The sequence below is a fragment of the Ciconia boyciana genome, chromosome 23, assembly GCF_034638445.1.
Source record: "Ciconia boyciana chromosome 23, ASM3463844v1, whole genome shotgun sequence".
Lineage (NCBI taxonomy): Eukaryota > Metazoa > Chordata > Aves > Ciconiiformes > Ciconiidae > Ciconia > Ciconia boyciana.
This window is the reverse complement of record NC_132956.1, coordinates 5315064-5341726: the sequence shown is the minus strand read 5'-3', so window position 1 is coordinate 5341726 and position 26663 is coordinate 5315064. Positions and strand designations below refer to the sequence as shown.

The 26663-nt window shown below is 40.2% G+C and overlaps 1 protein-coding gene across 4 annotated transcripts; it reads right to left on the bottom strand.

Moving 5' to 3' along the window:
* Window positions 1-53: 53 nt before the first annotated feature.
* MAPK14 (mitogen-activated protein kinase 14) lies at window positions 54-26622 on the bottom strand. Of its 4 annotated transcripts, XM_072844528.1 has the most exons (13): window positions 26351-26622; window positions 18958-19087; window positions 15364-15422; window positions 14879-14990; window positions 14321-14350; window positions 13802-13849; window positions 13233-13347; window positions 12108-12179; window positions 6253-6332; window positions 4049-4117; window positions 3431-3509; window positions 2956-3129; window positions 54-2477 (listed from the first exon to the last, which is right to left on the bottom strand). In XM_072844528.1, exons 1-13 carry the CDS (start codon window positions 26464-26466, stop codon window positions 2410-2412), a joined length of 1152 nt encoding a protein of 383 aa, XP_072700629.1. In that variant the 5' UTR covers window positions 26467-26622; the 3' UTR covers window positions 54-2409. The 4 variants fall into 4 exon arrangements, with proteins under 4 accessions (XP_072700629.1, XP_072700630.1, XP_072700631.1 ...); XM_072844529.1 differs by lacking the exon at window positions 4049-4117; XM_072844530.1 differs by lacking the exon at window positions 6253-6332 and having other exon boundaries at window positions 4049-4128.
* Between the last annotated feature and the right edge of the window lie 41 nt (window positions 26623-26663).

Below are 26663 nucleotides of genomic sequence, written 5' to 3'. Positions count from 1 at the left end.
GCTAAAACTGACCGTTCAGCGAAGAGGTTTATAAGTACCAGCAGCGCAGTAAATCTGAAAAATAGGTTTTATTTTTAACCAGTGGTATTGTGACATCTTATCTGGCATAACCAATTACAGCAAAATTCATGGATAGAAACAAAATAGCAGATCTCTTCTTTGAAGTGCGTCCTTCTGTTCAGTCTGCAGGGGCTGAACAGCATTGCACTGAAGGTAGGGAGTGCATGCCACACGGGCTCCCGTCAGAGCACGGACTCCGAATGAAACATTCCCACTCACACACGCGCACAGACACGCACACACACACACACACAACGTCTATATTTTTAAAAATCTTTAGCAATATTTCCGCATGAAATCACACTGTAGCATCTACACATATAATGGCTGATAAAAATAATCTTGCTGTAGGTTTACATAGTATATCTACATTTTCATTTGAATACCTGGACTGCTGGTCCAGCAGAAAAGGGAGGTTTTCTGTCTTGATTTTGTTGGGCTGAGGAGAGTTTTATCCCAGAGCACGAAATAACTGCTCTCTTCATCTCACCCCAGACTTTTATTAAGTGTTTGACCTGAAGAGATCACTGGAAAGTAGCCTAGGAAGAATCAATGTCATCCGTGTCCCATCCCTTTGTGCTGCCTCTTTAAACACGGGGTAAAAACACTACAAACAGTTCCTCTCCGTCCCATAGGTCACAAGAACACAAAATACTGCAAAAGCCTTTCTCCTCACATACACAGGTACGCTGTCCACACAGGATGCCTGCAACAAATAAATGTCTAAAAAAGTCTCCTCCACAAGTCCTAAAATCGGGCTCCTGAGCTCCCCAGGTACAGTTCTAGCACACAGACATGCTAAGAAACCTCCCTCCTGCCAGTGTCTAACTCTGGGCATTTCGGTCACGCAGAGTCCTGTAAAATACAAAATATCTGAACCACGTTTGGATTCAAACATACTCCCTTTCGTGTTTCCTCAGGCAGAGATCAACCTGCTAAAAAACGGCCAAGAAGCTCTTATCTGAGAGGGTAAAAAAATCCTCTAGTAAATGTTAGGTTTTTTTATATATATATATTTATAAATATTTATATTTATAGATATAGACAGTGAAAGGGAGACTGTGGTTTTATGCATGCTTATTTCTTTGCTTTGGATTCCAATACTTCTAAAAAAAATTCTTTTCAGGAAATAACTTAAGTTCTGGCACAAGATGCCATAGTTGTTTCTTTGAAGAACATTTTTTACGTTTGATCTCACAAGAAACCCTCTGTCCCAAGCTCTCCCCCTCTGAAACCACGCGGTCAGAAGACAAAGAGAAAGGTGCATGTTTCTATGCCGTACATTTTATCCTTTCCTCACCAAAGCCTCCAGAATGGCAGGTATTTCACAACGAGCTGCAGCACAAGAGGAAGGATGCTGTGATTTCGCGGCACTGGCTGAGGTACTCAGTAAAATAGTTCACCGATGATTTAACTGCCCCAGTGCCATCCCCACAAAAGTAACGACAAAAATCAAGCAGCTCTACATGCACGTACAGCTACGACATGCAACAACACCCCATCTTTTAAGAAACAAAATACACAAACGTGTGGCTAGCAAGAATCTTCTCCAGCCTCCATCTCCTGGGAGCTAATGCTGGGAAGCCTCAGAACGAGAGGAGGGGAAGAGGGAAAAATACAGGAATACTCAATCCAGGGGTAGAGGCTCTTGCCTCGGAAAGTTATTTCCTGATTACATCGAGTTCATGCCTGGCTATCTGGGAGCCTTCACCCTGAAAAACAGTGGGTCAGAGACTTCCACTCCAGACTTCCTTTCCCCTCTCTCCCCATTCATTTAAGGCACAAACATATTTACAGTTTCAAACAAAACCTTTTCATGTTCCAAGAATCAGACATTAGAAGGCCTGGACATTCTGCTGTACCAGGAAGATCTGGACGTAAATCAGCCAGCTGGCACTGAACAAGGACATCCCTCAACCCCACCTTCAGTCCTGAAGAAAACAGAGGACTCTAAGCCTATAAAACAACTTCCGTTATTTTGAGGTTACTTAATTGTAGAAGAATTGATAAATGGCAACGATTCTAACCAAACTTTAAACGTCAGCTTCCCCACCTCGCCCCAGCAGTGCAAACTGGTTGAGCACTGTTACTCTGGAAGGACTAAAGAGCAGTCCGAACAGGTCTTCAGAGGCTTGCCCCAGGCTGTACACAGAATACAAGAGAGCATGCAGCATGTTTACATAGACTCAACTTTCTTCCCTCCCCCCACCCTCCCCAATTCAACACACACAAAACCCCTCCACCAAGGAGAATATTGTTGTGATGAGGCACTTGAACGATAATTGGAGAGTCCCTATGAAAAGGCCTTCCCCTCACAGTGAAGTGGGACAAACAGAAGAGAGCAGTTTCTCAGGACTCCATCTCCTCTTGGTCAAGCGGTGGCGGCACAAAGCTGATTACTTCGTCGTAAGTCAGGCCTGGTGGGAAAAGCGTGACAGACACTTAATCCGCAGTACTAAAAGACATCCCTCATGCAAGAAAACCTGCAACAATCTTAAAGGTTCTAACACTATTTTAAGCGACAAACATGGTTTAATTAAGAAGAAGAAAAAGAAAAGAATGGTTACCCTGTTCTCAGAGGCTAACATACGCAATAAAAGATACTTCCAGAGCGTTGAGGAGATGTGAATAAGTTTGAAAACATAAAGATATGAGCAACTATGTCACCTACATGTTTGTATGCTCACAGTGATAATTAGTGACCAGGGATTACACTCATTATGCGCACAGCATGTGATAGATTCACTCAGTGTTAAGGACCTCCAAACGAACAGGATCCCCACGTCTTTATCGGTGTCTTTTGTGCCTCCAACCACCATGGCTTAGTTGAACTGCAGCTATGGAACGGACCGCAAGGAAAGCGGGTTGGCTCTCTCTCCCGTCCCCCAAACTCACTTTTCCATTCTTCAATCTCAAGTTCTCTGCTTTCAAAAGACTGGTCATAGGGGTCTGCCACTGGTTCATCGTCCGGGTCGTGATACTGAGCAAAGTAGGCATGAGCCAATGCTTCTGCTGCAGTAATTCGTTTGTCTGTATCCAGTACCAACATCTTCTCTAGCAAGTCCACAGCTGCAAAAGCACCAGAACAGAAAAGAAAGGATTTTACATAGTGAGCTGTGTGACACTATTCTGAAACATAAGCTCATAAAAGCCCAACGTATATAAGGAATCTGTATTTTCTCAGGACCCACCCATCATCCACAATTTCTTCCTCTTGCACCCTCAGCCCACACATACTTTGTAAACGGGACATAGCTCTGTTCTGAACTACTTCTGCAGTCGAACCAAAACTTTGGGAAAAGTCTCGGTGTCCCAGGACACACTAGCTTCAGCTTCAGGAAGAGCACAACATTTACAAAGCGAGCCTTACCTAGTGGATTGGCACCAATAAACACATTTTCAAAGTTCATTTTCGGCATGTAAGACAAAGACTGAATGTAGTTTCTTGCCTGTGGAAATAAACACTCTGTTGAAGTATAATGCAAACCAGCCACCGAGACAGAGTACATTTCAATCATCCTGAAGCACTGGTTATTACAGTCTCCTCGCTTTGCCTTCTCTTCACTCATTCTGATACTTACTAAGCCCATCATTGTTATCCCTTCCCAACTAAAGGCCACTCAGGACAGCGGAGGAAGAGCGGACATTATTTGGGGTTCATGCAAGACTGAAAAGCAAAGAGGTGCTGCAGGAGCTGACTGCCTTGGAGTCCCGGTAAGGCTGCGTGCAGCATGGCGTCTGTTGGTACGCTGCACAACATGGCACACAATGCAAAACCGACACATCCAGGCTCTCCTGCGTCTCAGAAGTCTGTGGTTGAGTACGCACTGTCCAAATCTCAAGTCTTCATTTAGTACAAAAATCTCGCTGAAGAGCAGGTAGTTAATTGCCCACCCCATGCCACATGCGAGCATATCATTTACAGAAGCAGCGAACACTGCAAGTGAAGACCTGCCCTGCAAACCCCCCTCATCTGCTCAGGTCTCACCTCATGGCTGGGCATCCTGTTAATGAGATATGCAGGGGGTGTTCCCGTCAGACGCATGATCTGCTGAAGCTGGTTAATATCTTAAGTGCCTAGTCAAGGGCTTTGTTAAAAACAGTGCAAAAACCATTTTAAACAGAAAACAGCTGCATACAAAGCATCTCTTCTGCAAACCACAAGGCAAAAGCCAAACAGGCAGAGTCCACTCATTTTTTCAATTACTTGTGAAAAGTTCAGCAATTGCACTAGTGAACATTTAAAACAATGCAGAATTACTGATCAGTTGGTAACAGTGTCAGTACAGAAAGTATTTCCGTCCGCCATAAGTAGCATTACACTACAACACGGTTGCATTCACATTTCCCAACAGTTTTAAGCCACCAGAGTAGATGTTTCCTTTGGCTGAAGCTACTCCTCAAAAATTTTCCTAGGCTGCTGCAGCTACGGACAGCCTCAGGAAAATGAACAAAAATTAAAACAGAAACAAAAATTGTATCCTCTGCACTGGTTACCAGCTTTTTTTCTTGCTGCATAGAAAGTACTTAAGTTCCTTGTGGTGCAAAGTGAAATCGGCTCACAACTGACACCTCCTTCTAAACAGCTTTGAATGCACTTTGATACGTGGGTGAGGTGACAGAAGGCAATAAATGCAAAATTAGCAAAACATTAGCATTGCATAAGACAAACTTAGCTGATGTCAGTGAACAGACAGAGAAAGTAAGAGCAAGTGAAGTAATGCAGCAGAAAAACAGAATTCCTTACAGTGACACACTAAAGGCCCTCAAACACTTGGTAGTTTTGCTATCATTGTATCTTTTGCTACAATGGAAAAAATTAGTAGAAATAGTACTTTACTGCATTTTTTTTTTTTTTTAAACAGACTCTTGATTTGGACCCAGGAGCAATTATTCTTTTTATTGTGCAATGTTAAAAAAAAAAGAAAAACACCCACTTCAACCTTACGTATGCAAACTAATCTTTTGCTTAACCTCGTCAACCTTCAAGCTTATCTCTCGCTAATCCCCTGTACTTCAAATCCCAGACTACCCTTAAGGTCAGTTCACAGGGCACCCAAAGCACCCTGCGTTATTCAGTTCTAACCTTTCCAAGGCTAGAACATCCCAGGGCTTTTTAAACTGGTGTGATATTCAGCAAGTTGACCAATTGATTCCAACTTGCACCGCATGCCTACCTTCATCAAATATAATTCAAGGCTAACCTCGCATTTCATATTTCCCGTCACTGATACATGAAAAAGAACATAAGCTGCAGTACAAAATAATCTTATCATCACTCTCCAGCGCGCTGATCCTCTATTACGTATCAGAAACAGCAGAGTGACTTGCTAAAGCGTGCTAGTTACCTCTACGGAAGTTCATTGCTCACTAGGCATTAACTTGATAATCTGTACCGTTACGGCATCTCTTGCTCTTTTATGCACTTCACTTTCAGAAGCAGGTAAAATTAAATGCCATTTAATACTGTCTTTGCAGAAGTTCACAATTCAAGATTAGAACAATATAGAAACGGCAGTATGGCTGAAAACAGAGGTCACCCTTTAAAAAGGAGACTGCCGAAAGCTTTTTGCAATTACCTTGATAAAAGGGCCCCACACGGCAATACCCTTTAAATACATGGCACAATTAGTTATATTCTCAGCAGATTATATGCTGTGTGCCCTGGAAACAGCTGCCACATAAAAGCACCTAAAAGGCATTTTGGATTTTATGCTACAAAAACAAAGATGGTGGCAGTAGCGTTTCAGAAATTAATCATACTACAGAAGGGACTGTGTGTGTTTAGAGGATAACACGCTTGCTCCTGTTAAGAAAGATCCTTGGGTAGGCAATCTGGAGAAATAATAATTGAGACGAGCCTTAAGCTCTTAGCTGTGAAAAATACTTCCCCAGCAGCATCTGATCATACAATGTATCACGAAGTATAAACCCACAAACTGAAAGAAAAGTCACGAAGCAGTAAAATGAGAATATGGAAGGAAGAAGTCATACCACAGGCAGAGGTAAGAAGCATAAAGATCAGATACACACAGCATAAGAACTCAAAGCCATCCAAGAGCGAAGAATGACAAAGGAAGAAAAACAACAGAAAATAAATCCCAACACATACTATAGATAGACTACGGGAGGGCAACACACAAACTTGGGACTTCCAAAAGGGCAGATATTACAATCAAAGTGTAAACTCACAGACTCTGAGGAGATTTTCTTCAAAAGCTCAGGCCCTGGGGTTCCAACGAGTCTCAAAATGAGCTTCAACTGATCAATATCTAATGATGGACCATAAAGGAAAATGCTGGGACAAATCAAAATGAAAAGCGCAACACATCAGCCTATTAATGTTGAAAGTTAATGCCAGCCAAGGCCTCAACTGAAAAAGCTATTTTAAGCAAACCGTATTCATTCCTCTCGTTTACAATTGAATACCCCGTGTAACACAGCTCTGTCTGCATCAGACAGATCGAACAACTCGTCTACAAATACACCACATGCATTGAATCGGTCACTGCATCCTTAACTATGGTGGAGCAGAAGTCAAAGCTTTTGCCCCCCTGGCAAAGGACAAAGGATCAGTTTACATGCTCACTTCACCCTTTCAGGCCCCACACCAAAGTAGAAGCGGTTAGCAGGATTAAGTTGCATTAGTGACAGATGAAGTAAAGCAGAAGGCTGAAAAGTGTAGGCACTAATATTAAAAAAAAAGCCAAGGCCTTTTGTGAACACCTTCCAAGGTAACTCAGCCACTTACAAAACTTAGGAAGTAAGAAAACGACTGGACCCTGCTCATGACCTTCAGCGTCCCTAACCCTGAATGTGGGGTGCACCTTTCTCAGGCCCAGAGCAGCCGGGGCGATGCAGCGGGCAGAGGGGCTCGCCCCCGCCAGCTCCCCGGGGACCAGCAGGCCAAAGCACCTGGATCACCCCCCTGCCCTACAGACCCATTGGAGCGGCAGAGAGAACAGAACGTGGGCTCGGATTTAAATTCTCTGTGTAGAAAGCTCTCGGGATGTGGCATTGAAGGTGCAAAGAATGTTTTATCCAGAACAGAGCTTCCACCAGGCCACGTACCAATCTGAGCTGCCCTCTTTAACAAGGCAGAAAAATTAAATATTTGGCATAGGTGACAAAACATACACTTGAGGGGAAAAAAAAATAATCCACTAAATACAGAGTCATATGTCTAAAACTCAAGATAGTAAGGAGACACAAGGCCTCTTTTTAAAACCATTAAAATAATAAATCTCCTTTCTTCTCTGAATTATCCTCCACGCTGCCGTTCAAAACCTACCAGTGATTTCAGACTGTGTCTGCAATGTTTATATTTGCCCTTAAAATTATATCAAACTAATTACACATTTTCCTTTCAATAAGAACAGTTCACTTTCCAGACAATGTTTTTTCTGGGATCAATGCCTTCCTGATGTTTTAAGATCCAGTTACAATTCCTTGTTAGAACGTCTTTTAATTCAAATACTATAAGCACTTCAAATATTACATCTTTTTTTTTTTTTTTAAAGCCTCAGAGTTCCTGTAATACTGGCAAGCTGTATATGAAGGAAATCACCAATACTTTGCTAAAACCTTTGTCTTTTGATGTAAACTTCGGTCTAAAGCTTTACATATGAAATGAATTAAAAGCCCTGGAAATAGTACTTTGTCAGAACAGTTGAACTAATTTCTCACTTCTCAGGTTGCTTGGCCAGCTCCCACTCCAAACCTAAGAGTAAATCCAATGTATCTAGTTGGATTTAGCTTAGCTGCTGAATTGCCAACTCTTAATTGTCAATGCTTAAAATGAAATCAGTACATCTACTGGTGTAAGAGAATTAGCAGAGGGTGCTATACTAACCACAATTAGCTCATTTAAATTGGCTTTTCTTCAGTGCCGTTTAAAACAGCCCTTACACCTTTCACTCGTTCTTGTGCAAGAAACAGTTGTGCAAATGTCAGGCTGCCAGCATGCCTCAAGTCACATGCCACACCTCAGTTTAAGTACTTAAATTCTTTTAAAGGCATTTAAAATCATGTGCACCAGGTGTGCCAACAATACTGCTGCCCAGTTTGCTGTCAGCCCTTTTCCCAGGGAAAACTGCTATCGGAAGATACTTGCGTAATATACTTCAGTGACTTCTCAGATAAACCAGAGAAAACACTGAATGTATAACTGGCACTGCCACAGGCATGCCAAAACCCACCCCCTGCTTCCAGTTTTAGGCCTGCCATCTATAACCCACTGAATTGCAGCATTCATTTAACTACAGGGCCTACCACGTCCCAGAGAAATGAGCCATAAGCAATTAAAGACAGGAAAAAGACTTAGTAAATACAAAGCAAAAGAAAAAAAAAAACCAAACGCATGTGCATGGAGAAGGAAAGCGCAGCATGCAACCCCCAAATGCTGTCACCAAGGCACCCCCAACGACTGACAAGTCACAGTGACTCTAAAATTCAGAGAACAACCTGCCATCACCATCAGTAGCAGGCATCGCAAGACTGTAATAGCTTATCCAGGCAAAGCAAAGTTCAGAAGTTGTTTTAGCTGCCACCACAAGCAAGAGTAAGGTGTATCAGAAGAATATGTCATTTCAGACTGGTTAGTGATCATGGAAGTCTCATACTACTGAATAAAAATAGTAATAAAAACACTCTTCAGAGTTTAAAGGGAATACAGTCAACTTAAAACATACAGAAAAAGAAAATTGGCTAAACTAGTACAAAACATTCAAGATATTCGTATTTATACTTTATATCATTTTATGCAAGTCAAATTTTCAAAGTCAACTTTCCTGCTTATTTGTATGAATCACTCACATTACAAGAGCTGTAAAAAAAAATCAAGAACATACATGTTTAACAGAAACTGATCTTGGCATAAGACAGATACAATAACAACAAAAAGAAAGCCTCTAGCTAATCCTCACCTTAAAAGCCTGAAGGACTCCAATTTTCATTACCTCAACTTTTTTGCCTCTGACTAGTCTATCCCACAAGCTTGCTCCCCTCCTGGCAGAGATTCTACCGATATTAGAAATCCATCTTTCATCCAAATATTTCCACCCGTAGATTACAATAGGAACAATTCAATTAGCTTACATTCAGTTTTAAGTTAGGAATATCATAACAGTCCTACAGAGCTAAGCCCATATTAATCACTGTTTTTTTTCTAATACTATCTATAATTCTTGCTTTAAGTCAGTGACAGCCATGTTCAGAATCTTGACAGATTAGGTCCTTCAGAACCTAAAACTAAATTCAGCATTAGTTCATCAGTGGTATAATCATCACAAACGGCAATGAAGATCATCATCACAGAATACAACTTTACTACTTACCAGATTAAATTAACTGTACAGCTTGCCTGTACTGAAGCCACTTACAAGTAATATATGCATCTCTGGGCTGTATAAAGAAATATCTGATGGACTGTAAATAACATCACACCACTTCTGCTAAATCCTTGGTGAAAGGAACCAATATTTCAAACAAGAGAACCGTCTGAACAGGAGGATGATCATCCTGAGAAGGCATTACCTATTCTGTCACTATCTATTTCATTTTGGAAATGTGAAGCTATATAGTTAAGAAAATTAACATCTTGAGACCAAAAAGCAAGAAGAATGTAAAATTTTCAGTTGTCAAACAGGAGCAGTTTCCAGCTTCCTGAACACACAGAATGCAGTCACGTTGCCTCCAGCTGCAAAGTGAATTCCCTAGAACTGCAGTGGATTTGCATATACTGTATCCTTGGCTACCAGAACCATGGTAAATATACTGTGAATTAAGCATGTTAATATTAATTGCAAAGTCAGTAAGTTGGCAATTGCAGAGTGACACTGCAGGAGTAACACAGGCCTCAGCAGATCTGTGGGTACAAAGACATTATTAAGAGCCCTAGAAGTACCCAACAGGCTCTACATCTGGAAAATTCCTAAAACTTTCTCCAAAAATCATGCATATGTAAAGATTTCAAAGAGCCTTCCAAGACAGGAAGAAGCTAGAACCCATCGTTATCTTACTTCTGCTTGCTGCCTTTAGATGTCAGCAAAACCAGAGTGCAAGCTGACAGCTTGATACCTTTCTAGATCCTTGGATGAGTGTTACATGCACAAACAAGATTCATAACCCAGCCCCGCTCCTCTTGTAGTTCTAATCTCATGATCAAACAGCATATACGTTACTTAAAGCAGGGAACCACACACACAAACCCTAAGAACTACAGTACTACAAAGTTTTATCTACAATGGGAAAGGATTGGGCCTTATTTTTCTTAAAATCTAACCAATTCAGAACAGAAAAAGCATTAATTCAAAAGCGTTACTCCCATTTGCAAAAGAAATTGAGCATTTAAGGTAAAGAATCACAAGCATCTGCTAGGAGAGATAAATTAGTAAAGTATCTTAATATGACAAAGCAAACAATTTAGATTCTAAAAGTAAGCTTTATTTTGCATTGCGGGTATTATTGGCTATAATTCACCTCTAAGAACACAGTTGGAGAAAAAACTTTGCAGGCTTGGAAGATAACTGTTTTGTTTAATTCCTAAAGAACACGTTGTGAAGCATTTCTTACATATTGCAAATCCTATTAGCAAATATTTTATGTGCACGTACCAAGATTTTTTAAATCTAAAGCGTTACTAGGGTTAAACAGTGGCAACAGCTTAAAGACTTTTGCTTTGTTTGAATCAACAATTCTTGATCTCTCATTTTTACTTGACAGAAACAAACAAAATCTGCCCAAACCAAATTATACATGCTAAATCAGCCAATGGAAATATGGCAACTTGTTTCTAGCTTCTAAGCCACTTTCATGTTAGTTCTGCTTCTGTCCCTGACAACAGAAAAAGACAGCAGAGATGACTAAACAGTAAAGTACAGCAAGTTCAACAAATTTGGAGAGAGCTTATGAGATGAAGACAGGCAGAAAAAGAGAAAAAAGGGTAAAGTTAAAGCACACTGAAAAGGGAGATGAAACTGTCAAAACTGGAATGAAAGCCTTCCCCACCACCAAAGAGTTTTATAATCTAGATGCTTTCCAGAAGTAACGTAGTACACAGAAGGCCAGCATTTCCAACACTAGTTTTCTTTTAATCAAATGCTAATGTATTTGAATTAACAGATATAAATACTAATAAATTAATAAAAGTTATTAAAATAAAGAAACTTGTGGTTGAAAGAATAAACTTTGGTAAAAGGTGGGCAATGTAATTTTCTCTGGCAAATAAAGTCCAGTTTCTAGGCAATGAAAAATCTTGCCAGTAGTAAATTACCCCTATACATCGTGCGGCTGAACAAACAAACGTTGCAAGTATAACAATCTGCATCGAGTCTCAGTTCCAATTTCCTGGGGAAAAATCATGACCAACTCTCACAAAGTGCTCTCATAAATTTGCCAAAGTGTCCTACCCAGCCCACTTCGGTGCAGCAAAAAAATAATTTTGAAAAGATGTTATTCACATCTCGATGTGATCTTTCTCACTTCAATACAAGCATACAGCAAAAGATGGCTCACAATCTGCCTACGCTCCAAGCATGGAAGCGGAACCTAAACATTTCAGAGCAATTTGGAATGGGAACCTTGGCACTGAAGAATCTGCAAACCCACTGCTTTCACAGCATACTACCAGGATACAGAAGAGAGGCCAGAAGGGATGCTTCACATTTGCTAGAAACCTGAAGCATGAGAGGATTCTTAGCAGACAGCCTACTCCATGCAGTTATTTTCTACAAACTCAAAGAACAATGAATTTAAATAAACTTAAAGGAAAGTAACTCCCAGAAACAAACAACATGTGAGTAATTCCAGTGATGCTAATAGACAATAAAGAGGAATAGATTTGCCTTCTTGCACACTGTGATTGTTTCATGTGCAGCAAAATCAAGAACTCACCTCATCATACTGTGAGTACAAGAAGCCATTAATTTAAAACCAAACAAATAAAAAAACCCCCCACAACCAAACCCAGAACTTCTTTTCTCGTGAAGTATGTGAAAGTGAAGATCTCTAAGTTCCATTTCAAAAAATATATGACTTTTAAAGGATACGGTCTGTACCAGGGAACAACGTTCTTCCAGTCAACAGTTCAGCCATAATGCATCCCACTGACCAAATATCAACTGAACAAAATAAAACAAAAAAACAAAACAACGTAATGCAGAAAAATAAAGTCTCAATAGAATCACCCTATCCAACAAGTACAAACAACTTTATCCTTAAATAGTCTTATGGCATTGAAACAATCCAAGATACATTGCAAGCTAACTGATACTGTTCAGTAACTACGTCGTCTAAGACTTGTCCAAATAACAGAATGCTAGACCAGGCAAATTTTCCTTCCGGAGCATAACGTGCATTAAACACCAAAGAGCCAGGGGGAGTCTACACAATCAAAGAGGAAAAAACCTGTTCAAGACAACTCTGAGGAACGAATTTGCATATGGCCTTACTTAAATTCTACCCAAACAACCACCAACTATTACACTACAGATACAAGACAAGTCCATACACATGCAAGAGGAAAAGAGAAAAGAAGAAAAAGTAATGAAGTATGAAATCAGAGTAGTGCGTTATTTTCTTTGATCCATATGCTCTCCTGTACAAGAACTATGCTCAGCATTTGCTTTTCTTCTCTGTGCCTGATCTGGAAGCATTGTAGGGAAGCACAGTGTGTTCCTGAAAAGATACTGGAAATTGTAAGGAAGATATAACTGTGAAGAAGCGGCTAAGGAGAGAGGAAAGCAAGGGAGATTTATGTACTTTTTAGCATTTCTTCACACCATAGCTCCAGACATTTTTCAGCGTATTCCCAGCAGCTTCCTAGAAACACACCTTCTCCTCATCCAGATATATTCCATTCACTTACTTAAAAAAACACTGTGCTAGGAAAAATAAGGGATAAGCGCTGACAATATTTTGCTGATTGCAATTTCAAAGGTTCAAGTTTAAAGAAGTCTTGTGAATGCTATCACAATGATTCTTAACTTACATCTGATAGACTGTGGTTCAAATACTAATTCTATGCCTTCCTTCTTTTAATCACCCTTACTGAAGCCTAATTACCGTGACTTCCAACTTATGCGATCAAATGGAAAGGAGCACGTACAGAGGACAACCTCTTTTTTTTCCAAAATTCAAGAACTGCAAAGCCTTGTGTTAGTTAAATGCATTACCTGTCTGGTTGTAATGCATCCAGTTCAGCATGATCTCAGGAGCCCTGTACCACCGGGTAGCCACATACCCAGTCATCTCATCATCTGTGTGTCGGGCCAAGCCAAAATCCAGGATCTACAGAACAGAAGAGACATCCACTAACTACTGCAGTGGAACAACGCAAACTAGTTAGAGCAAATAACTAGGCAGTTATTGGATTGGGTGGAGGAGAGGTGGTGCAACTGCAAAAGCAGATTATGAAACTAAATTTCACAACCTGTTAAGAGACACTAGCCTAGAACAGCGTAGGACTCAACAATCAGAATTACGTCTCGATATCTCCTCTCTAAAATAACTAAACCCATACTAAAGCTGTTAACTCTTCACTTCCATGATGATTCATTAAAAACACATGAACAGATACAGAAAAAACATCTTTACAGCCTCTTACAGCTGGGAAGGACATTATTACTTCGAGCCACAAAAGTATTTCCATAAGGAATTATTTTGTCCCTTTAATTCCAAGGAACATCCACAAGGCATTCCCTCAAATCATAGGCAAACCAATCAGACCTTGTGATTACATTACCTTTAGCTCACAGTCTTCATTTACAGCTAGGTTACTAGGTTTTAAATCCTAAAAAATTAAATAACATCAGCATTAACAGCAGTATATATGTTGCTTCACAAGCCTAAAATAGATAAATATGCAAATGCAGATAGAAAATAGATTCTAACTGGCTGTAAATATCAACTCTCCATACTCGGAAAAATTATTTTATCCCAGATCAGCTATCTCTTCTGTGGTCCTCAGAGGTGTCACATGTAAGCAGAAATGCAGAAAGGCTTATTGCAACACCAGTCCTCTAGATATATATTTAACAAATAAAGAATGTGTTTCACAAAGATGCAAGTCAAACATAGGCAGGAACAGAAGCTACAGATCTTGACAACCACTCCCCATGTTTAACCTTTTGACTGTTTAACTGAAATAATTCTCAGAAAATTTCTTCTTATTTCTATAGGTACTACACTGTAAGATTCTGTGCTACATTTTTTAAAGACATTTTAAGACAGTACAGAAAGCAATCTTAGGATAAATACTCACCCTGTGTATTATGTCAGCTGAATGGATGTACTGTAAGGCAAAACGACAAATTTTATATAACAGTGCAAGTAGCCTCCTTCTCATTTCTTCACTAGACAATGCTGCCCTACCCCGTCCCACACAACTCAAATGCTATAGCTTGTCTGCAGAAGGAACCGACTGCCTGTCTATGGGCTTCAAGTAGGCATTTCACTTTGTCTCTCCTTAGGAACACCCAGGAGCACTTCCACCATCAGTGGAACAACACAAGTAAACAAAACTGAAGAAATGGAAGATTCATAGTCAGAGCAGATTAGAGCCTACTCCATAATTTTCCAGACTCTGCCCATAGGAGTGTATAGACATATCTTCTTAAATGACACATATCTTTACTGATACAGAGCTCCAAAGAGGTATGAAGGGAAGGAACAATAATAATAAGTTATCCTACGATACACTCGGAAAGTTACAGAAGCCTCACTATGTACTCAGATGGATCTCTGAGGATATGACATTCATCAAGGACTTCCACCTCCTGTTGATGAGCTATCAACATTCAGGTAGGACAGGTGCAAGTACCTTCAGTCCCCGAAGAATCTGGTATATGAGGAACTGCACATGGTCATCAGTGAGTTTCTGGCATTTCACAATGTTGTTCAGATCTGCTCCCATAAGGTGTGTCACCAAGTACCTATGAACAAAAGGAAACACATGGGCTATGAAGCAATCCCTTCAATGGGATTAGGATAAAAATTCTCTGTAAAGCTCCAGTAGCAGGGCTGAGTGTCCCAAAGCTTGTTGCTGAAGGAAATACAGCTCACGACACTTTAAATAACGTAGCAGATTAGTACGCCAATTCCTACAGCGCTGGTCAATAAAACACAAGTGAACAAGTTTGAAGAGTCCAATAGCTTAGGATGTCCTAGTATCTTTTGTGTTGGAATTCGTAATTGTTTGAGAATGACGGCAGACAAATTAAGGTGGCAAATATTTCTATAATAATCTGGGAGATGTAAGGAAGATACAAAAGATGTTTTGTTGCAGTCTTCAGAGAAGTTACCTACACATCATTGAATTCTTCTAGTGACTTGGCAGGGGTGAACACATCCAACAAACCAATCACCTAGAAAGAAAACAGTGAAAAATGGGTGAAATACATTCATAGTATAGTATGATACAGTTAATAAGATCCTTTGTAGAATAGAAACTACTCATTCCAGTAGACGTTTCATGTCCAACTACATGCATCATTCAGATGTAGACAAACTAGTATTCATATAAGATCAGAAACAAACGTTCAATCCTCGTGTTAAAAATATTAAGGTTAAAAATATACAGCTGTCTTTTCACACCAGCCATCCACTTACAGCATCAAACAGGAGCCATAACAAAAAAGGCAGGTGTAAACACTGATTTAGAATACCTTATTTCAAAAACCAACTAAAGTTTGCTCAGGAAATAAATGGATGAGAAAAACAGAAAAACAGCCACCAGACAAAACTGTTTGCTTCCTGCTCAATTCTTAGTTATCCTGTTGACTACATACTAAAATAAGAATTGGGAGGCTGTGTTTGTTTCACTTGTACTGAGTAATGGCTAGAGAAATTCAAGGATCTGTGACACAAGCGATGAATAATAATGACTACAATAGAAAATAAGTCGGGAAAACAGTGCAATGCAATGAGGACCCAATTTTCACAAATAGCTTCACACTGTCATTTGTATTTTCTGCCCAAAGAACAGCTACTCCACCTTCCATTTTACAGCTGAGCTGTTCTAACAGTAGAGAGTAAAAGTATATGCATGTGTTACCTTGTGGAAAAGAATAACTATACCTTATTATCCCATAATTATCTTCTAGGTCATTTACAGCATTTTAAAAAATCCATCTGGTTGATAAAGATTATTCTAATTTTCACTGGAATGTGCTTTGAAACCTTATTTTCCTTCTCTTAACAGCAAATAATATTTTATTTTATTTTATGAATATATGAGATAAAGGGACAGGTTCTCTTCATCCACCTCCAAAAGACTCCTCTTCCCTTTTTAAGTCAGCATCTTGCTTGTCTCGGATACACAAACATCATGCACATTTCAGCCACTTCACTAATGGTTCAAGTGTGCAAATGAAACCATGAGTTGGATTCCTGCGTTCCCCTTCGCACCATCTTTTTGATCCTATTGTTGACACTTGTCAAGGATGTCAGAATCAATTGAGTTATCTCTAAGCAGAGCATTAAAGAGAAAAATCATTGAGGAACCTACCCTATGTTTTTGGAAAAGAGAGCAAGTGGGTAGGAAATAAAAGCCTCTGTCTAATCTATATTATACATTATAGATTGCATTTTATTGAGGAAACTGAAGAGAGATGAACACTTTCCTGTCTCTCTTGATACACATCGCAGCAACTCCATTTCTAGACAGACATCTTATTCAAACTCTAACATTCACATCTGTCCTGTATAATAATTCTCATGTTTACTGTTTCTTTCTCTGGTGGACTCTTCCATATCAGTTTTTACAGAAAAAAAATCAACATTATCCATGTAGTTTAGCATGGAAAGACAAAAACTGACTTTGCTATCTAGATTTCAGGGTTTTTTTCATTTATCATTTTTATTTTCCTACACCATAAAGCACACTATCAAACTATCCATATCTTCCATCAAGTTTCACAAACACTTAAATACAGTTATTCTGCAGCGCATCACTGACTCGCTTCTAAAGAAGTGGGAACACCAGCAGATTCAGAACCCAAGCCCTAACCTTGCGCTTTCCCCTCCCAGCATTTTGGGATGTCACAGAGCTTATTAATTTCTTCATATGACAACCAACTCATTTGCTCTCCTATCTGCTCAGCGTTGTGCTTTACGCAAGTTAACAAGGCCTCCTGGAACTTGGAGGTACAACACAGACACACTCGAGTGCTCTGCAGATCCATTTTTTTGCTCAAGATCATCACAACCAGACTAGATACAGGACATAGAAAACCATCCCATGCTCAAGCCCCTTAAGCCGCCATAGTCTCCAGACATGCTGGTGCATTCAAGTGTTTTACTTCTGAACTGAGATCTGAATAGTCAACACACTAGCACTAGTAAGCCTGCCTGAACTGGCTCTGAACATCTCTGCATCTGCAGGATTTTTAAACCACAACCTAGATAAACTTCCCACAGATAGATGACAGTACGATGAACTGATAATAAATAATTCTATATATAAACAACTTAACTTCCTTTCATCCCTTACTCTCAAATCTACATAGGCTCTTTGCAATACTAATCAAAAAATATTAGTGAATGCTAGACATAGAACTGTTGTAGCACCAGTCACCATCTAATTTTCACTGCTTAACCTTATTCGCTTAGACAAAATGGATTGATATGCTGAATTTTTTTTTCTTTGATAACAGATATTCAAAGCTTTCCTGTTGGGACACTCTCTCAGCTATGAGAAAAGGTCCAGAAAAAACTCCAGGGGATGGATATTAAGCAGGATCAAATGCTACCTCTACTGTTGAGACAGCGGTATCGTACAGAGGCACTGAGGAAGTATTGTTGACAATAGTACATATATGCATCAAAAGTTCCAATTATGTTAGCCACACTAAAAACGCCAGGAAGATTTAAGGGATACCAACTGCTGACTGCGGTGGTTACAAGCCACAACACGCAACCATCACTGCCACAACAGAAGTCCTGAACAGAGCTTCAGAGGAGAACCTTCCAATGAAATGAGGCTTGTTTGGCTTTTTGTGCTAGATGAAGGTCCTAGGTTTGCGCAGCTCACTTCCAAAACAGTACTTCCCTTCTGCTGAGTTGGAGTTTGCTTGGACAAAAGAAATCAAGAGCCCTCCTTTCCTCTTGACATTCCGACAGCTCTACAGAGGGCAGGTTATGAGACTTTTTGCTCCAATTGCATGTAATATTTGCTCCAAACAGCATGCAATATAAATATGTTGGTGTGTTAATGCCACAAACACACAGAACTGGTCAACCAACTGTTTTCTATACCAAGTGGAGGTTATATCGAAAAATGGTTAGACAGTATACAGCACAGTTCAACGTAACACTTGTCACATCCTATTTTGTTTCCCTGTTGATGATTTAGAGTGGATAGCTTGTACAAAAAGCCATCCGATTCCCACACCCCCCTGCCGACCCTTTTTTCCTCCCTATTTTACCTACAGGAATCTAGTGAACATCTACTCCGCATCCTTCTGACATAGGCAAGCCAAGACAAACAAAAATGAAAAACCCTCCAGAAGACACTAAAAAACAAACTTTGAGATTTTCCTTTTTTAAAAATAAATTTTTCTTAAACTAATGAAAATTACAGCTTACTACAGCAAGCGAGCAGGAAAATGTAAGTGACATCACCTGTGTCCTAAATCCTTATGACAGCATGAACCTGCTCAGCAGTAATTTCCAGATTATTGTAGGAAATATTAAGACTTTTTAATACAAAATTGGTTATGTGGTTTTGGGGGTTTTTTTTATCTGCATGCTTTTCTAAAACCATAATCCCTTGGACTACTGCAAGCTTTGTATTTGTATTAGAAAAACATATGCCACAAGATCCTTAAATGCAATCATGCTGGATGCTCCCTGGACAGTCCAACTTTAGACCACCTTTTCGTACCATCTCCTTCCACTTACATTTTCGTGTTTCATGTGCTTAAGTAGCCGTAGCTCTCGGTAGGTCCTTTTGGCATGGATGATAGACTGAAATGGTCGGGACAGCTTCTTTACAGCCACACGCAACCCAGTTTTTGTGTCAAAGGCAGAGCTACAATAAAGAGTAATCAAATTATCAAAAGGAATTATTTATAAACACCTTCAAATCCATACTTAGCAACTCCAGATGGCAACTATCTGGACACTGAGTCACAGTCAACCCCATTTCTGCAATCAAAATAACTTCCAGGCATCCTGGTCCACAACCTGCACCCCCACCCAAAATCCCCACATATTCACACAACTGTTGGTTTCTACAGAAAGCATTTACAAGATGAGTCTTGTTCATACAGTAAAGGGAAATTTTGTAGAAAAAGAGAGAAACATTTATGATTTTTCTGTCTAAAAACAGTTGTGCTCTTAAACATAAACATGGCAATAAAACTCTGGAGAGAGGAAGAGTACTTGTAAATATGATCTGTATTCCTAAACATATTTTCATACACCACACTTCATCACAAAATGCTATGCTCAAGATACTATCTTTTATGGTTTAAGTCCATACAAAAATCCAAGGCCTGTGCCTAATAAAATTAACCATGATGGCTGCTAATCACAATTGAAGCTAAAAATCAAACCTCTCTGGTAAATCACATCTAATCCTAAACTCCTGTTACACAAAAATGCATGTGAAAAAATGACATTTAGCTGTACATTACTAAAACTTGTCCCTTTAGCAGAAATTTATACATAAAAAGTGTACATATAAATAATGTTTCTTCTTCGAACCCATGAAGACTAACTCCATCTGATTTGGTAACTTCATATACATATAGTTGATATTTTGTACTGCAAAATCATCTTTTGAAGTAAGTCCTATTACAGCCTCTTTATTTATAATATTAAGAAGCAAAAGCCCGATACTTTTGAAACAACCAAATATTTAACACATGAAGAACTCTGTTAAATTTCTGATACACTGCGTAAAATCTTCCAGAGCTTAGAGCTTACATGTGAGGAACTAAAGAAATGTAGGTATTTAGCTGTGAAATAAATTACTCCTCTTTCTTCTCTGATGTTCTTACCTAAAACAGCTCTGGTTTGTCAAAGAGGAAGGAGGAGGAGAAAGAGAGGATGTGAAATCAAGGTTACACTTGATTCAAGATAACAGACAAGAGGAAAGTATGGAATGGAGAAAGAGAAGGACAACATTTGTTTATTCTTCTGCTGCATTTTGATTCAGGGCAAACTCCTGCTTCCATTTAAAAGGGAGTAAGCACTACTTGGAGAAGGAAAGCTATACATTCATAAATGTAAAGCATGAAGCAGCTTAACTAACAGAAAGTTCAAAACCAGTCACAAAAGTAGTCCTCGAACAAAACCACAACTGCATATACAACCCTCACGCCCCACCCCCGACAAAGCAGCTATCTGAAATAAATGTAATTGCCATTTATTTTTAATGCAACTAACTGGAATTAACTTGCAAAAAGACCCCTTATCTCGAAGTTGTTCAGTTTCTAAGGAAACTTGCTATATGAGGTTTATGAGAAATAGAAAACAAAACACAAGCTTGTTTCTACAAACAGTGATCCTTCCCCTGGGTCCTGCAAGAGAATGGAAAAACCCACTGTGCACGACGGAAGAAGGGTATCTCCTTCTCTATAAGGGGCACCTGCACGCACACAGTGGAAGGAGCTCTTCGGAAAAGATACGAAGATGCAGCCAGATAGAAGATCACAGCAGCACCAAACTGTCATAATTGAATTACTCAAGCTACACACCATACTGTCTCAAAGAATGCCCATTATCAACCATTTCCACACACGAGTTACCCTTTACACCTCACTCAGCCTGGGCAGACAAAAGAAGCCATTAAGCATTCATTTTTTTAATCTTGATTTCAAATGATCTTCAGCAAGTCCTCACACATCACTAGAATATCGATATTTAAGCTGCAACACTTCAGGAAACACAGAATTCAATTTTTTTAAGCCTCACGTAGACCATTTTGCAAAATACAAACATACCTAATCCAGGCTGTAATTATATGACAATATTTTAATGATACTCAAGGTGTTTTCTAGGACTTAGAACAAAAATAAGATTAGTCATCATAATTCAACACATGCTGTTGTGAATTAGTCATGAATCTTTATCAGCTTTCAAACATTTCAGGTACAAAAGGCAGCATATACCAGTATCTCTTTCATCTTGAAAAGAAGGGGATCCCCTGCATATTAACCACCTTCACAGCTACACAGTCAGATCTCTCTCTTGGTTTCCACAAGATCCTCTTTACAGAAGATTTCAGAGCCACGAGATGTATCACAAGGTATTTCAGAGTCCAAAGGAAATTCAATTTCACCTTATTTTTAATGACATTTTTGGGGTCGTATCAAGTCATTGTTCCGCTGCACTAGATGTACAACCTCCAAGGAGAATTGCAATCATCAGAGCTGAGACACTGTTTAACCAGCACAACGACATTGTGCACAAGCCCAGGAAAGAAAATTTTGTATTACTGCACATTCACAATCTAGAGTTACTCTTGAAGTCAGAAGAATTCTAAGTTTGGGCACATTTGAGGCCTAAAAACTATTTCCCTACAGATAAAGACATGCTGAGCAATTTTCTGCCAATACGGATAACTGCCTAATGGTTTTCACGAGTACGGAACACAGAGCTACAGAACAGCTGTCATGTTGCAGAACGTTTGACAGAACACTAAGCTGGCTTTCATCACAGACTTAAAACAGCTGCATTACACTGATCATATTTCAGCTAAAAAAGCCCAATTCGGAAAAAATTGCGTGATCCACAGTTTTAAATCCCTTTTAAAACAAGATCAGCACAAACTCAGAATTTATCACAGCTTCCATGGTTTTTTACAGGTCTTACACAGTATTGTGCTACAGCACACGAACTGCATCCGTCTCACTAAGTGAGCTAAAACTACAATTCTGAGCTAACCTGAATTGAATCCAGAACATAAGAGCGAGAATAAAACAATTTATTTTAGAGAACCTATCCACTGATTCAACTTACATATTCTAAGAAGTAACATGTGAAGTAGTCTGAGGAACTGAAGTACACAGAGAATTACTCAAGTGCAATTTACTTAAACATTAGATAATTAGCATGCTAATTTTTGTGCAAAGACTATTTTGCTAAATACTATGCTGCTCGTCACTAGCGCCTATGCAAATACCCAACCTAACTGCATCTCTTCAGTGGTACCTTTGGAGTTAATTTATGCACCCCTAGTTACAGAGCGAAAAAACACAGTTCTTACCACCTGACAGTTTATCATTAACACCAGTCACTCCTGAGTTCAGTCTATACATGCATTTCAATCAGCTACCCTCCCAACACACTATAAAAAGTTGTAAATCTTATTCTCCTCTGCTACGTTGGCTTCTGCTTCTAAGAAAGCTGCAATAAAAACCTCCCTATAGAACAGCTGTGCTCACACAAGTTTCATTTCTTAATATACAAAGTTCCCATGAAGTTCAAACTACTTGCCTTCGCTTTCAGAGCTCTGCTCACAGCTTTTCTGTGCATGCCCATCTCCTGCTCAATCCCCCTTCCTCACATGTGTTCTGCTAATCCTACCTGTACAGCTGCTTCATCCCACTCACAGGTTTACAGTTCTTTTCATATCACTCCTCATGTATCTGCCACACCTTGCTGGAGAAGCAGGCACTTGTCCCTCCAAGCGCATACATACTTGGAGGCACCTGCACACTTTGATAAGGGATTAGTAAGCCTAAAGACGCACACTGGTAAAAAAAAAAAATGCACAGAGGAACTGTTACTACAAATGTGATATTTAGGGTTGTTACTTCATGTCTTCTGGAGCCTAATGTTTTAAAATTTCTTAAATCCATAGTATTTCTCTGTTAGTTTAAAAAGAGGGGAATTATCTCAGTATCTTCATAATACACAGGAAATTCAGAGTCAGCATTGGTACAACTGTGGGGCAAAATGGGAAGAAATCACAGGTTTTGGAAGGGCCACGTGACCTGACCATCTACAAACAAAAAAAGCAAAAAGATTCTCATGCAAGATGCTGAGGAAGAGTAAGTCTTGGCTGTTCAATTCCTTTCCAAATTAAATAAGGCAATACAGATAGCCTGCAAAGCAATTAAACCAAAACCCTTCTTTTACAAAGGTATCAATACAACACACAAAGAACTGCTGCAAAAAATACGACGACAAAGTAAACTCCTATGAGTATACCGAGTCTGCCTTCACAGCATTTTAGAAACTGATGGCAAAGATCATCAAAACACCTCTCTGCTTAGCTTAGAGCTGGCTGAACTAATGCCATTTGCCGAGACTTCCCTCCAGAACATACAAGAAATGAAGCGATCCTCCAGCTAAACTGTGAGCCACCGATCGATCCCATCTCCATTCAGCAACTTCCCACTGCAAGATGCTGCATTATCTAGGCCCTTCCCTTCCTTATGTGAAGTATTACAAGACTGATACTTCAGGAACCCACATGTGTTTTAGTGTAGACCTGGTTACAAAATCCTTTTCATGCAAAAGACTATTTTGTATGAATATACAAAACTGTTGCAAGAATAAATGCAATAGCATTTCACACAACAGATGTCGCAGCAGTTGTTACATGACTTAGTAATGAACAATCTGAGGATCCATATCGATGTTTCTCGAAGTTTTGGAACCAAATCCCTACTTGCATCTCCACATGCTTTCAGTTTTTAAAACGGATCCTGAAAAATACCTGAGTTGGCTATTTGAACATCCTCCTTCCAATACTGCACACAATACTTCCAAAAAACAGTGTAATATTTGCTCTAAGTTTAAGCACATACCTTGTGCGCCTTAAGCTGCCTGCAGAAAATGCCTCTCTCTCTCCATCCACTGACTACAAAATAAAGTCAGGTTCTTATATTAGGGTGTTCCGAGTCATACTCACATTAGAGATTTAAAGCAGCCTACAGCAGACAGCTCCATAGTCTGATTCATCTGCTGGCTTAATTCTTTCTTTTTTATTAATTTTCCCCCCACTTTCTAGAAATTCCTCATTTTTAAATACCTCACCTTGACAACTAAATAAACAATACAGCATTTTGCTACATTCTAATATAATAATGCAGTAGACATACACGGAAGTGTATTTAACCATTCAGTTTCAGGGTGGTTAAAAGCCCGCAATTTACTATCCCAACACAGAGGTACACCAAATGCAAAGTCTCAAAGGAAACCAGGGAACTTTTTAATGGGGAGAAAAATCTCTAAAGGGACAGAGAGCGGAACAAGTCATTGCAGGAACATCCTAAATACTATGCATCACCGTGTGCAGCTTAATAAAGTAACATATATATGCAAGGTTTTTTGTTTGTTGTTTTTGTTTTTTTAATTCTGATGTACTTTCCACATCACTAGTCTTTCTGAACCGTATGTTTTCTGAAAGCTATTTTGAGAAGAACATGCAGAAAGCCATTCACATGGACTGCAAAAAGCCTTATGTGCCACATGTCTGCAATTGCTTCCAATACAAAATTGTTTCATCTGGTCTGAACACAGTTGCACAATCTTCGAAAGTTTTGACACAGCAAAACAGGAAATTCATGATGCAAACTTCAGTTATTGGTTGTGAAAACAAACTTTGGAAGTACCACACACACAATGGAGATTGTGGGGAGGTGGAAAACAAGAGGAATGGGCTAGACTGTGTAGGGTCAACCTTAAAAATACAATGGACAACACATTGAGCAAATTAATTTCCTATTACATTCAGGGGCTTATGTAACTCTGTGGCACTTACAGAGGTATTTATCAGCTACGGCAGCGAGGCCCTTCTGTCACCAGAACTAAACCCTTCTATTTTAAAAAAAACTCAGCAAGTACATTGGTTAATCTTGCTACTAGAATTGACCAGCCTTTGTCTTCTATGAAATATAAGCATTTGCATACTTGAGGCACAGCAGTTTTAAGAAATGCATGTGATTTAAGCTGAACTTACCAACAATTTTGTAACAGTAGGGTAAGAACAGCTGAGAACTTTATTTCTTGAAAACTGCAGCACATGCAAAACAACTCCGTTTCTTTACTAGTAGAGTGCACTATGCATCCCTCCTTATGGTGTAACATAGATGATATTCACAATACAGATTTGCACATTATGTTAATGAAAAAATATGCATGCCTGCTCAAATACAGGAGCAGAGCAGCTGTGTAATCATTATGCACCCACATTTGAAAATTCTGATCACACTTTGACAGAGCCAAAGAACACAGAACAAAAACCAGAATGTTCACGTGGAAGACATTTCTTAATAAAAAGACACAGTAATCTGTGAACACTTTCATGCAGCTCTACTCTATGACTGCTGAAGTCTGCCAAACCGATTCAAATACAACTTTGTATTTAAGATTAAGCAATGTATACAGCCCAGTTAATTTATGTTTAATGATCCAACATACTTCGGCAGAGAAACTACAAATTAAGGAAGTATTGTGTTTCACACGTGTAACCTGTCATATGTTTTGTTCCTATTAGGTAAGCATTAAAAACTAAACTCTTATCTTCAAGCTCTCCGTATTTCTGCAGGTCTCATACCAGGACTTTACTCTCCCAGGCAGCGCATACTGCACTAATTCTGTCATTCTACAGCAATAAAACAAGTTTTCCTGTGCTGATCTACGATTGCCAAGAAAATACCAACACTTGTAAACCCACTGTTGCAAGTCAGGGACACAAAAACAACCCTCATAGCCTTCCTTCTACCCTCCCTGCCTATCAACAGATTCCAGTGAAAAATATAATTCCCTCAAATATAATCTATCCTTCAGGTCCAGAAGGAAACTAGGACAAGAGCTGCTAGGCCCTCAGCTCTGCACAGCCAGCTACGGGGGACTTGCCAGTCTCCATCCCTCTCCACCCCCCACCTACTAACTGCAAGAAGGCACGGTGAAATATGTCTATATGAGATCATTCGGGGAAGGGGGGGGGGGGGGGGGTTGGGACATGATTATCTTCCCCTGCAAAAATGTTTTAGTGCCACCTGCCATGTGGTGCAATCCCCGACGCATTCCAAAGACAAGACTGCGGCTTCCCGGCAGCACCCCTCTTCAACCGAGGGGAAAAGTGTTTCTTGCAGGAGACTGATAAAAAGCTGGGGGGGGGGGGGATCGCCAGAGGACAAGCAAGCCCCGCTCTCCTCGCTTTGCTTCCCGCGGTGACCGCCCTGCACGCATCCCGCCGCGGGTCCCTGCAAGCTGGGGCAGGTTTCCAGGCGGAGAGAGCGGGCGGGGGCCGAGGGGGTGGGCAGCAACCTGACGCGACCCCCCCCCCCCCGCACACACACACCCCCGCACCCCGTCCCCTCCCAGCACTCACCAGACGGAGCCGTAGGCCCCGGAGCCGACCGGGGAGAGGTTCTGGTAGCGCTCGGGCACCTCCCACACCGTCTTGTTCAGCTCCTGCCGGTAGAACTTGGGCCGCTCCTGAGACATCTCGGCTCCGGAGCCCGCCCCGCCCGGCCCGGCCCGGCGGGAGGGGGAGGCTCTGCCCGCGGCTGCAGCAGCACCACCGCCGCCGCCACCACCTCCAGCAACGCCGGCTTCTTTCTTTCTTCCTTCCTTCCTTCCTTCCTCCTCTCCTCTCGCCTCCCCGCCTCGCTTCTCCAGCGGGCGGGGGCGGCCCTGCAACA

Bases quoted from the DNA above. Each gene is read 5' to 3' on its own strand.
- MAPK14 (XM_072844528.1), bottom strand. From the start codon at position 26,466: ATGTCTCAGGAGCGGCCCAAGTTCTACCGGCAGGAGCTGAACAAGACG. The intron at 13,850-14,320 runs GTGAGTATTTAT...TTAATTTTTTAG, and splicing joins CAGCTGACATAATACACAGG to GATTTAAAACCTAGTAACCT. The intron at 4,118-6,252 runs GTGAGTTTACAC...GATATTAACCAG, and splicing joins AGAAAATCTCCTCAGAGTCT to CTTCAGCAGATCATGCGTCT.